The sequence below is a fragment of the Poeciliopsis prolifica genome, unplaced genomic scaffold (assembly GCF_027474105.1).
Source record: "Poeciliopsis prolifica strain line A6 unplaced genomic scaffold, Auburn_PproV2 SCAFFOLD006, whole genome shotgun sequence".
In the NCBI taxonomy this organism is placed as follows: Eukaryota; Metazoa; Chordata; class Actinopteri; order Cyprinodontiformes; family Poeciliidae; genus Poeciliopsis; species Poeciliopsis prolifica.
The window spans coordinates 2346264-2364514 of NW_026562381.1; the positions used below are offsets into that span (position 1 = coordinate 2346264).

An 18251-nucleotide genomic window follows, 5' to 3' on the forward strand; every position below is an offset into this window, starting at 1 on the left:
ATATTTACAGAACTGTAATGATTAGAATGTGCTGCAACCTGGGATGAAGGACCAGGAGCGTACCTTGGGCTCGTCACCGTCACTGAGGTGTTTGCTTTTGAACTTCCTTTTTCCAGAAGGCTTGTTGCTGCACTCCGACTCCTCGCTCTCCTGGTAGCGGACGGATCCGGAGCGAGTGTATGAGGGTTTGGGTGGGGGAGGGGGCTGTGGGCCGGGGGCGGCTGGACACCGATCCCTCTGTGCATCTGCAGACAGGATTGATCAAAAGTTATGCAGAGTGGCACCAAACTACGGCCAAATATGCAGCTTCATATTTGCAAAGGCGTTCATATTTCATCCCTCTATTGATTTCCTTTCAGGTCTTTATTGATAAGATTGTTAGAAATTCGTCAACACTTTTCTGCTGCACTCCTTTGTCTTCCTATATTACATAAAATCTTATTGGTTTAATGGGGCATGTAAAATAGCAAAGAAATATCTGCAAACTATTGACTCCTTAATCCCAATCTATTCCATAAACAGCTAGAAGATACAGTGACGCTCCTAAATCAAGTCATAACCAATAATCCACCTAACAGGGTAACCACAGAAATATCTGGGATGTGACCTTTAGCCCCCCTCTGACAGAAGGTCACATCTTTAACTCCCAGGTCACCTTTACATTTTGTCAGATGAGCCTCAGTATGTTCACCCAGCGACTCAACTCGGAAACCTTCAATAAATAAACCATAATCCATTTATTCTGGGTTACAGCCGCAGCAAAACTCTCAGTCTGACAACATGGACTGTCTGTGCTTGTTGCTCTTTTTTGTTGTTTATTTATTTAGTTATTTTTTGTGCGTTAAAAGAAACATGAACTGTCTTAAGTTGTTGTCTTTTTTTGGTTATTTTTTTGCACATTAACTGAGTGTAAAGTTCGAAATGGGTATTGATGGCAACACATTTGAGCTCAAAGACGACTGATTTAGGCTTACCCCACATGTGACCCTTCAATTGATGGTGTCATGCAGGACACGTTACGGTGAAATATGGTCTCTGGTAAAAGAGCTGTTAGCATAACATGACTGTCAACAGTTTCAGTCAGAGGCCTACTGAGATGCGTTGGAAGACTGTCTGCTACTGGAAACCCATGCTGCCCACAGCATCACCATCCACAACGACTCTCTGAAGATATGAGTTACAACATTTAACTTCCCTTTGGGACTAATTAAAAACATTTGAACTGAATTGAATCATCTCTGTTTCAGTTTATTAAAGGCTCTCTGAGACTAAATAAAATATAAGTAAATCATCCCTGTATGATGCTGTTCTCTGTAAAGTTTGTGCAATAGTCTGCTCAGCTTCCTATGTGGTCTGCTGGTGTTGCACTCAAAACGCCCCCCTGCTGTGAGAAGCAGCCTGTCTGCAGGAATCACTGACAAAACGGTCTAATAGGCAAAACAACACGGATATACCTGCTATTTCTTCAACTTCTGCAAGTCAATCTACATGACTGATTTTGGTTATTTGTATAGAGCTAATCAATCAGGATACTGATCAGTCAGGAGAGAAGAGGAAGTGAAAGACGTCTGCCTCCTCCTCCTCTTCCTCCTGCTTCATCTGTGGACTCAAGTTGCTGAAGGAAATTCTCAGGTGATCTAGCTGTTCTAGTTCTCTGCTTCTTAAATGTTTTATTTGTCTCGACATAATTTATAAAACAAGCAGCCATTTTCAAAACATATCCTTAAGAAGATAAAGACGTAACGGTGCTGCTGCCATCACAAAATTATTCTGTTTTTGTTTGGGGTTTTTTGGTCACAGTAAAATCTTCAGATCGTTAAACAAATTTTAACATCAGACAACAGAGTTTGACCCAGAAAAGCTGCTCAGCCTGGTGGTCCAGCAGTTCTTTAACAAAGTCGAAACATGAACTGTAAAATCTCTATCTCATAAAAGGCAAATATTAAAACAAAACAACCTAAAATAAATAAACAATCAAAGCTCAGCCTGGTGGCCCGCCAGGCTTATAATACACCAGGGGAAACCCTAAATGAAGTAAATAGAAAATACAGTTTCCAAGTTAAGGTTTTGCCCTTTACACTAACTAACCCATGATTCATGAATTAACGAACCTTCCTGATGACATGAAGCAGGCTAACAGGTCTTATAAAGGGGACATCATCTGTAGAAACTTGACAAACGAGAAACAAAGTCACTCTTCCCAGAACTGCATATAAAATATGGGATTCATTTGAGAGAAGAAGCGACAACAATCTAAACTCCAACTAAACTGGAGATAAAAAAGAAAAAAATGTTTTTGGATAAAAGCAGAAGCAGGAATTGGGTAAAAAATCAGAATGACTAAAACAAGCACCTCCGTCATGCTCTAAAGATAGTTTCTTTCTGCTGCTTCTAAAGGAGCGATCATATTTCTCTCTGTAAATAGATTTACAATCTTTATACAATTATTCATAAGTTTTCCAGCAGTGATTCACCCAAACACAATGTTTTTTTCTGAATAATCACTTAACCTATGAAACGTCAGACAATGACAAACACTTGCCACAAGCAAACCAGTTGAAATGATGTAAATAACTCCCCACTGCCAAAGAAAAGGATGAATGCACAATGACGGTTTTAAAACGAGGCTCTTTCAGGCTAAACTATGACGTGTCAAACTTAGTATTTTGTTGCCATTGTTTAATATGCCAATAACATTTCACACTACTCTGTGACTACCTTCATACTTTGGATTTACTTCATAAAGGTTTTAAAACTCCGACTCCTTTTCCAAAACATTTCATATCAGAAAATCTTTTCCACACTCAAATTTCTGGAGTTTTTTTTAATTCTAGTTTATTTGTTTGTTAAAGTCCTCAATACATATTTTTATACTTTTTAAGCTTTGAATTTTAAACCTGCATAAAAAACAAAAGAAAAATGAAAAAGACCTTTGGACTAAAGCCTGTTGTAATAAGAAATAAATCAATTAATTCCACGATGAATTAAAACAAGCTCAATAATTTCTATTTTTTTGCATCTCTCCAAAGACTTTATGATAAAATATTCATTTCGGTGCTCAGTAATTTTGTTTTCAGAGACTTCAGTATCCATTTTATTTGTTTTTTTATTTATTTTGGATATTTAAAATGTCTCCCAGTTCCAGTGTGAAATATTTGTTTGAAATTAAAGTTTATTGAGCTTTGGGAGGGTTTATTGAATTCATTAATTTCTTAAGTTTTGGAGACTAAATGTGAAAATTAGCATTAATACCAATAACCTGTAAATCTCTCCTGCATTGTCAACTTTTAAATAATATCATCAATTTATTCAGTATTATGTCATAATCATTATATTACTTGAAAACTGAAAATGAGTGTTGAGGCTGAAAGTTGTCCAGCCAACAGACGATAAAATGACACTTTACTCAAGATGGATGCATAAACGCTAGCTAGTTAACTGTTAGTAGCTAGTTAGCGTTAGCCGCCACCGCCTCGAGTCAGAGGGCGTAATGATAATGTTTGCGGGTGAATCAAACGTTGGGGGACAGAAAAGTCCCACAAGACAAACAAAGCACATACAGAATATTAAACTGTCTTGCCACAACAAAATTTAAGGCCTGTCATTGACGTATTTAAGGCTAACTCACATTTTTTAATGACTAATACTTTTTAAGGATCAATCAGATTCAGATAAATGGCTAAAGGAAAGTGAACAGCTGGATAGATAACAGATAAATAGGTGAGTAGATACGTGAATCTATTTTGTTTTTCATCCAAATCCAGACCTTTAAACTCTGAAACCAAACTGCAGCTGTTCTGAGTTACCTGCTGGCGTTTCGGCGTCCTGCCTCGGAGCGTCTCCCAGGTGCTCGCCCTCCTCCAGCTTGTCCTTCTCAGTGATGTATTCCCCAGTCTCATACTTCTTACTGGAACATCGCCGACGTTTCTTGTGTGGGGGCGTGTCAGCCTCAACGCCGGCCGTTCTGACCTTCCCCTCAAGCGCTCGTTCAGGCAACGCGTTCGATCGGGGCCTGCCTCTCGGACGGCGAGCCGGCTGGCTGGGCGTCGAAGGCGGCGATGGAGACACATCTTTGGGCAGCGGAGGCGGAGGGGACGGCGTTGCAAAGCCCCAAAGGTCAAGTCGAGCGTCGTCGGAACGTCTCTGTCCTCTCCTCAGTCGTGGGAAAGAGGACTCTACCGCTTCTGGTTCTTTGATGGGAGACACCGAGGCGTCGACACCGAGAGGATTGCTTTTACCTGTGATGGATGAAATAAAATCTGATTGGTGCGTTCAGATTATATGCATGTAAATGTGAAGAAAATGAATTGAAAGAAGCAAGGCACATCTGATCTCTGCACACAAACTGCTTAAAGTGACAGCACCAACACTAAAATGGAAATCTATAATAAATAAAGCAAACACATATATGCTGGGAGGCTTTAAAGGCAGTAAATGCTTCACGACACAAAACAGGGTTTGTATATTTTCCCCATAGTAAAATTCAAGCACTTCTCAAGCATTTTCAAGGTAGGTTTTCAAGCTTTTCCAGCACCACACTTTGGAAATAAAAACAATACAAATCAACTCAGAAAAGTCAGTTTCAGCTCCAGATTATGATACCATTTGTTACTTTTATTAATGGTTTTGTGAAAGTATTCTAGGAAAACTAAAATATAAGAATAAAGATTTTTTGTTTTGAAATGTCTCTGACAAACCTGACTGGTCTGAGAACAAAAGAGTAATTAAAAAAATGTTAATAATGTTGTTTAGCATTTAGAAAACAACTTTATTTAAATTACACAGATCAATAAGCCATTGAAAAATTAGGAATAATTAATATTCATCACATTGAAACAACCAAACTGACTTTTCTACTAAATTAATTTCTTAAACACAGTAAACAAATAAAGTTACACAAAAACCTTTAACATTTTAAAAAAGCTCAGACTAAGTTTTCTGGCATTAGCCAATACAAATAACTTTGGTAATTCTAACAGGGAAAAACTCTGATTTATTTCAAGTAGTGAAAAATAAACGTGTCTGTGTCTTTATATGAAAGTATCTGGTTTCAACTGTACATAAAGTTTTCCAAATTTAGGTTTTTAATCAGGCGTTAGGCTACATTTTATTACAAAACTGCCGTTTTGTAGTACAGTTCATCACTTTCCAAACCTTGAAAACACTGATCTGATTTAAGCACTTTCAAGGATTTCAAGCTCCCGTACGAACCGTTAAAAAAGGCCGTACCTGTTTTGTTCCGCGCTGCTTGCTCAGCCTCATTGAAACTGGTCTTGTCCTTTGGATTCGGCTCTTTACTCTGAGGGGAAAGCCCTCCTTTCGACAGATTCTGCTCTAGTGCAGGTGCAGATTGTTTCTTCTGCTGAAATTCACAGGGGACACAGGGAGCACATTAAACAGGATGCTATTGATCACAAACTTTCTTGGTAAAGTGAAGAAAGCAAACTCAAAATAAAATCCTAGAAGTAATCAATCATAGACGGGGTTCATGAAATCGAGCTCTGACCACCCAATCAGCCCATGAGAACCTTTATATGTGTTATTTACTCACACTCGTGACTCCAAAATGGATGTTAAACTAAAGATATACAAGGTAACAACAAAATGTACCTTTTTATTCACAGAAACTTTCACTGGTGTCTTCTCTTTGTCTTGCTTTTTCTTCCCCGCTGCCTTCTTTACTGGTTCTGCTGCTGGCTTCTCCTTCGCTGGTTTCTTAGGACTGCTCTTCCTTTGTTTGATAGCAGCTGCTTTTGCTTTGGTCGGCGACTCCTCTTTGGTACCGTTTGCTGTTTTCTTCAATGCGTCACTCCCACCTTTACGCTGGCCTGTAAGGATGGATGCAACCATGCCCTCCAATTTTTCACCCGCAGCACCGTTTGATGCCCCACTTTCGTTCAGTGATATCTCCCCTTCTAACACCTGGGCCAGTTTGCTCTCCATCCTGCCCCCATTTGTTGATGCATTGCTACCAAACAGATGAGTCTGACCAGTGGGGTTGGAGGAGCCGTGCTTTGCGTGCTCGCCTCTAGTGCTGTGAACGGCGGTGTTATTTTCTGAAAGTTCAGCAGCATTCAACATCTCGTGCCTTTTTGTAACTTGAGTGGATTCTCCTTGAGACGACCATTTCTCCACAGGCCAGTAAGGGGGGTATTCGAAAGTAGTACCATGCTTAGATTGGATGTCTTTGCTCTCACTGAGTGGATTCAGAACATCAGATTTTCTCAATGCGCCAGGTGATGCTTGAGTTCCATCCTCATTTGTGTGAGCTGTCGTTTCAAGACCTTGTTGCTTAACAATTGAAGCAAGGTTGGACAAGGGAGACTTCATTCTCTCCCATTTGTTCTCCTCAGGTTTGGACGGGCTCTTGAACTTGGACCCCTCTGCGACGGCAGTGCCTTTTGTCTTTGTTGATCCTTGGGGGGTTTTTCTCTGAAGAGAAGCGGGTTGGTGAGGAAGGAGGGACGGCGGCTGCCAGGTCGGACTGACAGCAGCAGCAGAGTACGGCCCGACTGCTTTGTTGGGGCCACATTTCTTTTGACTTCCAGTGTTGGCGGAGCTCAGCAGGGCAGCCGACAGTGCTCCTTTAGTGGAACAGTTCTTGGATAAGGCCGTGCCAGTGTTTTTAACGAGCTTCCCGCTTTGTGCGTGTTGGTTGCCCTTCACCAGACAGGAAGGCTTCTTCCCTCCTGAGGCCAGATGTTCTCCTTGGTCAATAATAGATATAAACTCTTGCTTTGCAAAGCTCTGTAATTCATCAACAAAGGTTCCCTTTCCATCTTTGCCTCTTAGGGTGGAAGCCAGTATGGGGCTAGCCACGCCTACATATGTACCAGGGATACTTTTAATGGACTCCTGTGCAGATCCCTTCCCCCACGTCGATTTGGACTCAGTAATCTGGTGATTCTGAGTCCGACTCAACTGTTTTTGATGTGATCCATTCCTGTGGGAGTTCGGTAAAATTGGATACTGTGTGTTTGAGCAGTAAGCTGTAGAATGAGTCCTCTTTGCGTTCAGAAAATCTCTCGGACTGGACTCGCCATGGGACTCGATCGCAGAAACCGGTGCGTCGCCTATACATTTCGGACGCTTTGATTTAGCTGACAAATCGAGAGGTACGTCTCTTTTTCGTTGTTTCTGCAGCATTGCAGCAGAGTTGGTTTTGCAGCAGAGGGGGCCATTGCATTCAGAGTACCCATGGCTGTCTTGTCTATGCTGTTGGCTTTTTCCATATGGTTCAGGAGCCGACTTTGAGAGGTGATGCCGGCCAGTGCGGAGCCACAGCAGATCGCAGCGGTCGGAGACAAGGTGTAGTGGGTGGGTGCTGCTGATGTTAATGACGGATGCTGCAATGGTAGTGTAATAGCTGGTGAGCATACCACAGAGGCTAAAGATTTATGCTCTCCTAGAGATTTGGTAGTCTTGCTTGACGAGTGGTTGGGTTTGAGCTTCAGGTTTGATCCAGCTGCTTTTTTGTCTGGAGCTCGGCCCACGGACAATGAGTAGGGGTAAGTTCGCAGGAGAGACTTGCCTCCGACACCTGAGCCCTGCGGCTGAATTTCCTTTTGAAACTGACTGCTTGTGGCATCTCTCAATGCTGCGATTTGACCCAACGCTGGTGGAAGAGTGATTTTACAAAGCTGAGGGGAGAAATTAGAGGAGGGGATAAAGGCAATGGGCTGGGCTGGTTTGAACATGGCAGAACACTGAAACCCTGGAGCGAGACTTTGCAGAGACTGCGTTGGTGGGTGTGATTTTTTACTAGATGTCACATTGCTGTGACACGGGTTGAGAGCGTCCTCCCGGCCGGCTTTTACACCACTTGACCACTGAGGAGAGGGGAAGACCCCAGACCCATCAGCTCTGACTTTCGGGGTGTCTGTCCGTTTGTCTGTTCCCTTCTCTGAGCTGGCCAGAACCGGGCTGGACATTGGTGCATTATTAGGCTGTTGAGGCAGAGGATTTTCCGGAATATGGTTGCAGTTGCTAGAGTTCAGGCAGGCTTTTAAAGCCTTACAGTCTTTCGTTGGAGTGGCCTTGTTTTGCTGACTGAGGTTCGCATCTCCTCTAAACTCAGGGGTTAGAGTCTGAGGGGGATTTCCCACCATACTAGTGGATGCTTTAGTCAGAGCACTGATCTCTCTGCTCACCGGGCCTCCATCCCCTACATTCATTAGTGTAGATTCCACCTGAGTAATGACAGAGGTTAATGAGACCAGGGTTAAGAGGATAAGAGGACAAATTGGTCTAATCAAGTGATCTCACTTCAACAGAAAGAAAACAAGTACCTGCATAGGTGTTTCTCTAGCAAAACATGCCTCAGGTGGGAGCTCAGCCAGTCAATATGATCTTCTTTAAAACAAAGCAATGTGCTGCAGAACACACAAGAACAAACAAGTTGTGATTTTGACATTGCGCTGATCTGTTTTTACTTAAATCTAAGAAAGCCAGAAGCAAACAGGCTGATCTGATCCCAAGTGTAAACTACTAAATTCAGGGCTTCCTTTTAGCTCTGGCTCTAATATCCACCTGACTGCACTCAAACCAGTGGTGTCAAAAGTGCGGATCCGGGGCCATTCGCGTACTCTGGAAAGATTTTGTGCAGCCACCTACTGCAATTGAAGAATTGCACACATTTGGCCTCAGCACAGGCGGGTGATGCAGATGAAGACCTTTTTTTTTAAGTAGGTTAACATGTTTGCTGCCAAACAAAAATCCTCACACAACAAAAAATGTTACATAGTACAAAATATTCAACTTTTCTGTTAATTTTATAGTAAACAGGATCATAGAAACACAATTTCTATGCAAAAGTTGATTTTGGAACACCATAACCTGCATTTTAATTCATTCTTATCAAATGTGCATGTTTATCTTATTGCAAAGCAGGCAACCAAACATTTTTTATTTTACATTTTTAATAAAATAAATACTTTTGCAGTCCACAAATACTTTCGACTGGATGGTTTTGGCCCATGTGGCAAAAAGTTTGGCCACCACTGACGTATTCAGCGGCAAATACAGATGAAAACAGTCCAAGGCCAAACCGAGGGCAGCTTCGTTCTGACTGGAGGTCAGAAAATGTTATCTGGTCATGCACAAAAAATAAAAATAAATGAACCATGAGCTCAACAAATCTAAGCACTACATGGAAAATACAACAACACTCCTTAGTACAGATGCTATTACTGAGTGAAGTAGGAACTAGTATCAATGGGGAACTAAAGTCAGAAGAAATACAAAGATGCAAGAAGTTTTCTACTGCATATTGGAATATGTCTTCAGTTCATTTAGGCTGTAAGAGAGCGAGAGAAAGCAAGACTTCAAGTAGCTGAGATGTTGTTTTTTTAGATTCTAACTTGTATCTGTCATGGAAAATTTTTCATTTTGACAGTCTTTTTGAAAAATGCTAGTGTTAAGGTCAAGAGTTCCTATAATGGTATACACATGGAGGCAGCTGTCTATAATGTGTAAAGCTGTGTACCTATAAAGAGTAAAATCGGAAAAACTGAAAATTTTCTCTTAATTTTTTTCAGAGCTGTCTTAGGAGTGCAAAACCAATTTTATTCAATTTATCACAAGACTATTTGTCTGTCATAAATAAGGACTTTAGCACAGCTGAGTTATAAAAAATAAAATAATTTAAGGGTGTCAAACCTAAACGTGTGTGTCTTGCATCAACAATGAACTCTGTATAATTGCTACTTTTACTCCTTTTCTTATCTCACATTGCATCTGGTGGAAAGCTGAGCTGAATGTTTCAGTGTTCATGTCTGAATAACGGTTTAGTTCAGGTGGCTAAATGTGTTTGTGGTTAAGGAGGAGCATCAGGAGATGAGCTGATGTCATGCTGGCTGAACAGCTGATCACAAATTGTCACTAGGTCAGGAGACCTAAGTCTGGGACAGATCTTAAACGCAGGTATGAACTCACATAGCAGACCATTTGCAGTTGTATCACACAGCAAACTCAAAAAGGCCCAGAGTGTTTTGAGTGAGGTTTTCCTTAGTCTTAGTCCAACTATCAATTTCGAAAGGGAACTACTCTTTTTAGGAAAATATTTGAAGTTAGAGCTAATGCACTTGTTGCAACATGAGGAGACTATGAGTCACGCAAATAGCCAACAACAACCACATCACCTCTTTGCCATCATGCTGAGGCTTTTCTGCCTAACTTTGCTGACTAGCTTTACCGCTAATGATCTGTTTGTGTTGAAAATCAAAAGAGATATTTAAATCAGTCCAACAGCCCTCTTTTCACAGCAGAGTAACAAATATAATTGACTAGAACATTAGACAACATAAAAAAGAAACAAGATTTCAGCAGGAAGAAAAAAAAACCCACAGAGGGTTGCATTTCTTAAGCATTTGTCCACAGCAGATTGTTTCTGTTTTTCCTTTTTTAATCACATTTCAGATAAAACAATATCAAAGAAAATATTTTCGCCATTTATACAGCAGGTCTTCAGGCGCTACTAAGATTTTTTTGCTTCACTCCTATGTGAACAGTTTACAATTCCAAAGCGATTCGCATGTGCAGAAGAAGAACGTTGACATCACACAGCATCGGGTTGTTTACGATCTATGGACGGGTTTTACAGTTTATTCAGCCAAGGAAGCTGACAAGATTGTTACAACATCATAACACACAAAAAAAGCTAACAAAAAGAAAGCGCAGCTAACAGCAATGGCATTTTGTGGAACATGAACTTCTGCAGAGAAGTCTGTTTGGATGCATAGTCGGTGCCAAGAGTGGTGGGATTGTGATGTGATGCGTTTCACTGACACAGACTTCTTTCATAATTTTATAATTATAATTTTCAGCCGTTGTTTGTGCCTGTATTTACAGCGTCTGGCTTCTTCTGGTGCAAAATCACAATGTATGTCTCTCATTACTGATGGAACAGTTTAATTAAATGCAATGTGACAGTTCTGACTGTGGACTCAATCTGATGCATATCCAATTTAGTATCACGTCAAAGTAGCAAAAATCGTAAAAGGTCAGGTGTGGGTCACACATGGGCTAAAAATGCTCGCATTCTGCTGCTGTGGGAACATTTCAAATTATGATTGAATCACCCAAATCGAAAGATTCTCAATCATGAGTGACTTCTGCATCGAAATCAAATTTAAGTCCAGTCTTTGACTAGGCCATTTCAAACCCTTCTTTTTGTTTCATGAACCACTGTTCTGCTGCATAACCCAAGTGTTAGCGACCTTAACGTCACAGACTGATGGCTTTTACCTTCATTTTCTAAGATAAAGGGAGAGAAAAAAATGATGGTTAAATTAATTACTGCAACTCTACCAGAACCTGGAGGAGTAAAGGCGGTCCCGGATCATGACACTTCCACCACCATATTTCGCCGAAGATTAAACATTGCTTTTTGGAAATATCACTTTTTGACAAACTCTTCTAAAACGTTTCCCATTGCCTCATTAGTCATGAGTTTTTGGGGATCAATGAGATATTTTTAAGGCAAATTTCTGTGTTTTTATTGCTTTCATCTTGGATCAGAAGCTGTTTTTGTCTGGTCTCTTTCTTGCTGTTGATTCATAAACAGTCTGTACCTGATGCAAGTGAGGTCTGCAGGGCTTTGGATGTTACTCTGGGTTCTTTTGTGAAGAATTTGTGAAGGATTAAGTAGAGTTACTTCATAATTTAACAAGTAGACAAGTACTTTTTCACAGGTGAATGAATAGTTTGGATAACTTTTCCCACCTTACTTAATGCATTTTGTGTTTGCTCTGGTTGTCTTTATCTGATATTAAAATTTTAACTCATCTGACAAAAAATAAATAAAAACAGAAGAAAACAAAAACTGCTTGTCAGTAAAGTATTTAGAAATGTACTCCCGGCACATAAACACACATCTATCTGGCAAATGTCACCAAATAACTCAATATTCCTTATTCATTATTTTGAATATGTGTATTTAGAAAAAACACATTTAACCTAAATTAAAAAGTCAATTCGAATAGTACGACTGTTATGTTCTTTTGGCTTAAACACCATATTTGTAAAAGCCACAAGCTGGACTACTGAGTAATGACTAACCTGTCATTACTCTGGGCAAGCAACGATTGCTTTTCCAGAGTAATAGACTAATTATATCTTACATCACCTAAGACACGTAACATAATTCAAAGATTTTTTTAAATTTCAAAGAAATGTCACCACATAGTTGTCAGAGATATGATTTTGAAAATCTTTCCAATTTAAAATAAATGCATTAAATAATTTTTTGGGACACAGGGACAATAAAGTCTGTAGGATAAAAAAGACTTTATTGTGTTTATTGGGCCACATCTCCCCATCAATTATGACCCTATTTCTGTCCCATTAGCATTTTACAGATGGTCACATCCCAAAATAAATCAATGATATTGGAAGATCATTGCTGTAAAATACACAGGTAGCTCACACACTACTGAAGACATCAACGAGACAAAAACTAACTGAAAACTGAAATGCAAACCTGTACAATGTCTTAGAAAGTTACCCAATGCCTTTAAAGAAGTATTCTCACCCTTTGAACTAAAAAAAAACAATATTTTCTAAATGTTTGCAAATAAAAAGCTGAAAAGTGCCGCATACGTATGTATTCAGCCACCCAGAATTATTAATATTTTATAGAAAACTCCTTTCAGGAGTATTTTAGGGTATTATTCTACCAGCTTGACCTTTCTGCCTTTGTTCTTGAACAAAATAGCTCTAGCTCATTCAGACTGGATGAAATCCGAACACCCATTTTAAAGTCCGGCTCCAGATTTTCAGACTGGACGGTTCTAAGACATGAAATCATTCCATCGTTGCTCTGGCTGAACCTCTGCCCCAGTTTCAAGTCTTTTACAGCCTACAACAGGTTTCCCTCCAGTGGTCAGTGGATGTATTTAACGCCATCCACTGACCCTTTTCCACTAGCACCTAGCAGCAAAACCCGACTCTACGCAATTCTGGAGGTTTTCCATCACAATTGAGTAAGAGCTCTAGAGGGTGGGGTTGACGAGTATTTTGACAGCCTTAGAGAACAAAACATAGTGCAACACAAACACAACATTGGAGGAGAAGGAAGCCATATTGAACATTCTTTTCAGTCTGTGGCTCTGAGTGAGTTTTCACAAATGTTAGGTGGGATTATTGCAACCAGCCGATCAGTCATGGTTTTCTATGTTTTCAGTCTGACTCCCAGCGAAGTGGCTCTAAAAAAGGGGCCAGCACCACAGAACCGTTACTGGTGGAAAACCAAGATGAGAAGGTACCACTGGAAAAGGGCCACATCTTCCCATCAACTCTGACCCGATTTCTGCCCCTGCTGAGGAAAAGCATGATGCTGTCACCACCATGTTTCAACCAGGCAATGTCCTGCTCCATGTCAATTTCTCTCCACATGTAACATTTTGCATGAAAGGCATAAAAGTTTAACTTGGATCTCATCTGACTAAATATTTATTTCTTGTTTGTCAGTTTCTCTTTGAATGGGTTGTTTCTTGGCTTTCTTTCAGCAATCCCTTTCTTCTTGCAACTCTTCCATAAAAGCCAGATTTGTGGGGTGATCGACCAGCAGATTCTCCCCATCTGAGCTGTAGATTTCTGCAGTTCCTCAGGAGTTACCATGGGACTCTAAGCTGTTCTCTGTTTGATGCCGATCTTGCTCCGCCTGATGGATGTACTGCTCTCTGTAAAATGTTCAAAGCCTGGGATATGATTCAAAACTTAACCCTTTAAAACTATTCACAGTTTTCTCCCTGGCCTGTCAGTTGTGTCCCTTCATGTTGGTCTTCATGTTTGCTCACAGATGTTATCCACAAAAAAAAAAAAAACTTACACCGTTTCTCAAGTGGGGACCAAATTTGCAACATTTGTTACATTTTTAGCTGGTACCATTCACACTGTGTCAAACGACCCAAAGCCTTTGAAAAACCTGTTCCCCTCTTCACCTGTGGGGGGCGCTGAACCAAGCACCACTGAAGAAAACGAAACAAAAACCTTTGAAGAAGCCACTAAACACAACTTTTTTCTTTATGAAATGTAAACAAATGGAATGGCACCGGATTTGGGCAGTTGTATAATTTTTTTTTTTTGGCTTTGACAGAAGACCATGAGCCATTTCTCTGTTTGGTTGTATTTACCCAGGATGCCCTGCATTATAGCCTGCTTTTGGAGAGTAGCTCAATTAAAGCCGACTACATAGGTCTGGTGCAAATGCACCATAAATGGGACCGAATACATATGCAACCTTTTTCAGATTTATTTTTTAAGGTTTATTCTTAAAAATATATAATTTTCTGTCCACTTCATTATCAAGGACGACTTTGTGTTGGTCTCCCAAATAAAATCACAGAAAATTCATTAAAATTTGTGGCTGTAATCTAGAAAATTGCATCAAAGTTTAAAGGATAAGAACAATACTGAATGGTATTGTGTACATCATCTTATTCAAGTTTGAGTAAATGTTTGAGGTCCTGCCTTGGTGACATTTTCAGGTCAACAAGGGCTTTAAATAATCATCCTCATTGCATTGAGTCCTCACTAATGAACCCTTATGGATGAATATCCTGCTTTCAAAGAATGTATGCATGTAAACATACACAGCAGAGTATCGAACATTTCAGAAAAAAACATGCTGCCTTCAACAGGTAAGTGTGAAAATGGTTGTCTATGGATATAATTCAAACACCCAAATCAATATCAAACCATAGCTGACAATAACCTACATACTAATTATGCACGATGCTTAGGGGTGAGCAATGGTAAGAAAAGAAGACATTGCAAAATGACCTTTGTTCTCACTGAGCTTCAGGATCTTAGTCACTGGACCTATATCCAGGTTGGGCACTGATAAATGGGCCGAATAAGTTGAACAATGCCAAATATTACATAGAAAAAGATTTAATGGTGAAATCTGCCACCCAGTACATGATGCAGTTCTAATTTATAGTAATAACCCAGATTTAATGCAGTCTATCCATGCATTACTTACCCTGTTGTATCAAAATAACCTCAAATTAATTAGCCCTACAACTACAGCCATTCGTTCAGCCCACATCTACAGGACAGAATATTTTGTCAACACCACTAAATAATTTCTCACTGACGATTGCTTTTATCTGATACTTCACACAGGAGCTAGTGTTAAAGCGGCCTCTGACCCCTGGTCTCTGGGGCCTGTCCTCCATAGAACCATACATTAATCCATATATGAGGCAACAACTGAACTAACCTTTATCTGCAGCTTTTGGTTTTAAATAAAGTCCAGCAGAGCAGAGAGAGGTTGACTTAAATAAGAAAAAGTTTTGATTGTTATCTGCAGAGAACAGGGAATTTAATGTAATAAAATAGAGAACTATATCACACATTTAAGCATGAAGCATCCATGTGCACAGGAGGAGCATCCTGGATGAAGGTGGAGGTGAGCGCACCAAAAAGGCTCTAAAAACCTGAGGCGAAAGCTTTGAATGCGATGGAAATGTTTCACCTTTGAGTCACTGGAGCCACAGCGAAGATGATGCACATACTGACAGACAGACACGCCAAATCTCTGCGTGTAATCTGCGTGTTCAGATGAGAGAGGGAGAGAGGGGGAAGCAGCGATGCAGATGCCGCTCCGCTCCGCGGAAAGGAGGGTCTGCATACATTACCGTACAACAGTTGCTTACAGCTAGTTTGTCTTTGTGCTCCGATCGCGGTCTGCTCCGCAACATCTGAATCCATTCGCTCGGATGTAGGCCAGCGAATGCATGCAGAGGTCCGCGCACACGCCGTGGGCAGCAGACGAAAACAAAAAGTGGAGGCTGGGAATACCTCAGAGAGAGAGAAACAGAGGGATGAAAAACGGGAGGAAAAAGAGCCACATTATTCTATTGTGGCCCCCCTACTTCCATCCGGTCAGCCCCCTGTCCTGTTCAGCGGTTCCCAATGTCACAGCTGAAAAAAAAAGAAAAGTGCACATAAAGCCCACATGCACGCTGCGCTGGGGCAGTCGGTATAAATATCAGCACGGAAAAACTCTGGAGAGCTCCGCGTTGCTCCCTTTCTCCAGCATAATAGGAGGACCGGGCTCTCAGGTGACCGGTCCATCCGCAAGCAAACATGGACACGAACCGGGAAGGCGGCTCGCTGTCAGAACCAGCGAAGTGCCGGGAGACCCCCGCAATCTGTCACATCTGCGCCCGACGAGGTCAGGCACCATCCGAGCAAAGTCAAAACAAGAGACCGAAGCGAGACGCGAACTAAACAACAACAACAACAAAGTAACGCATGTCAAACTAATGATTATTTCCACTGGCCAAAACAGCACACAAACTGGACCAACTGGTAGGGAGGTGAGAAAAAGTAGTGCAGCACAGAGGGGCAACAGAGGGGTGACAACTTATTCCCGGGTCCGGCCGGCTCGCTGCGTGTTTATCCCCGGCCGCCCTAATGCTGAAGTGCTCCAGCCTCTTATCGGCCCTTCGCCGGACCGGCTCACTGAGCCGCTCCGCGCTGAAAGGCATTCACCAAGCCTCTCCTCTCCGGGCCCCTCGCTTCTTCTTCCACTCTCTACCTCCAAAACTGAACCAATCCGGCGCTAATCAGCGAGCGAGCGGAAAGATGTCTAATGACACAAACAGTTACGAACCCGCTCGTCCAGATGGCAAGTGAAGCGACGTGCAGGCACGACTGTGGTGGAGAGATACGGCCGAGTCCAGCCTTTCGCCCCGGCCGTCCGCGGCTGCTCGCTGATCTCGACGGTTTTCGGCTCTAAAAGTCCGGGGTGGGGGGGCGGGAGTAAGGGAGGAGAAGAAGGGGAGGGCAGAGAGGGGGGTCGTCAAGACAGTCCGTTCCGTATCTCCAGCCTCCAGTCTGGTGGGAGAGCGCGGAGGGAGGGCGGGGGGCAGGAGGGTGCGCGGCGACAGCATGGGAGATGTAGTGCTCGGCTCTCCACGCCCAGCGTTGGACGCTGGAGAGGCCGGGAGCGCTCGGAACTGCAGGTACCGGCATGCAACGCGCGCTCCAGCCGCTCAGGGGAATGGGGGATCGCGACCAAAGAGTGTAACGGTGCGCTAAACTGAAAAGGCTTATCGGGGCAACGAAGTAATGAAATGTGCGTCTGTGTTTCTTTCTTTTCTTTTCTTTTTTTCTTTTTAAATAAACAACGCGGGGTTGCGATTACCACGGAGCGCCTGACTGAGTCAGCCCACGACAGGTCAATTAGCAGTCAGCTGGTGAAACGGGCTTTAATAAAACCCAGAGTGGCAGAGGTTCGGGTCTGCTGCTGGAGGACTAACAGGAGGCCCTCCAGCTGCAGCCTGACGGACTGGGCCATTTTAAAACGTGCTCTCTTCAAAGAACCTTTGGTCTTCTGTGGCCATGCCATCTAACTTCACTGTCTCTCCATGGGCCTTGGAGTCACATACACGGCCATACATTTTAAAATGATTTCTACTGCATTCACTTTGTGGATGTCAAATTAGTAAAGTGATATAATGAGGACCAGAATTAGCCTTTTCTTTTTACCTCATTCTTATTAAAATTTGTTTTTTTTTTCCTAATAAAAATATGCAGCACGGAACTGATTAAAAGTATCAAAAACATAAAATGCTTAGTTGCAAATTCACAAATTTGCATTGCTCCGCAGAGATTCAGCTCAATTAAAATTATATTTTCATTTTACTGAATGGAGCAGCTGACTTTGAGCCAATACAAAGACACTCAAAATCAGGCTGGGTATTATTTTGAATAAGATTTAAGTTTAATTAGAGCGAAAGCACTGCTTCTTACATTTTAACTCACCCACAGAGGAGAACCCATCTTACCTGCTCCATTCTTAAAAAGTTTTTCTTAAATTGACTTCTTGACAACTTCATTTTTGCTGAAACCTCATGTAGTTTACATTATCACTGAAAATAGTCCAAATAGACCCAAAAGATGAAGTAACAAAAACATCTCAACCTTCAGCCACAAATACAACAAACATTTAAAAAGAAGATTTCTGAGAACTTTTGACTTTTAGCTCAACATTATGTTCATCTCACTTCTGTATATCTATACAAAGTGTTTCTGACTGAAACAAATCTATTCTTATAATCTTCTCTCCTTCATGAAACCTAGAGATAAGCTCTCGGTGCTTGTGTAAATCTCCATTGTTCTCCAATCAAAATAAACCGATCTGAGACGTTGAGAATCAGAAATAAAGACCGTTTCACATTATTGGCGATAGCAACTGCTAACAACTATTTATAATGACAATGAAGACGGTAATTAAACAG

General features: G+C 41.4%; 1 protein-coding gene across 1 annotated transcript in view; it reads right to left on the reverse strand.

The window, feature by feature from the left end:
- LOC129360822 (BCL-6 corepressor-like protein 1) overlaps positions 1-18251 on the reverse strand; it is a 42133-nt gene that overhangs the window by 6537 nt on the left and 17345 nt on the right. The window contains 6 exon segments of the mRNA XM_055031262.1: positions 64-245; positions 3807-4238; positions 5230-5362; positions 5611-7166; positions 7169-8189; positions 8289-8372. Of these exon segments, the coding sequence (XP_054887237.1) occupies positions 64-245; positions 3807-4238; positions 5230-5362; positions 5611-7166; positions 7169-8189; positions 8289-8294 (3330 nt within the window). The 5' untranslated portion in view covers positions 8295-8372.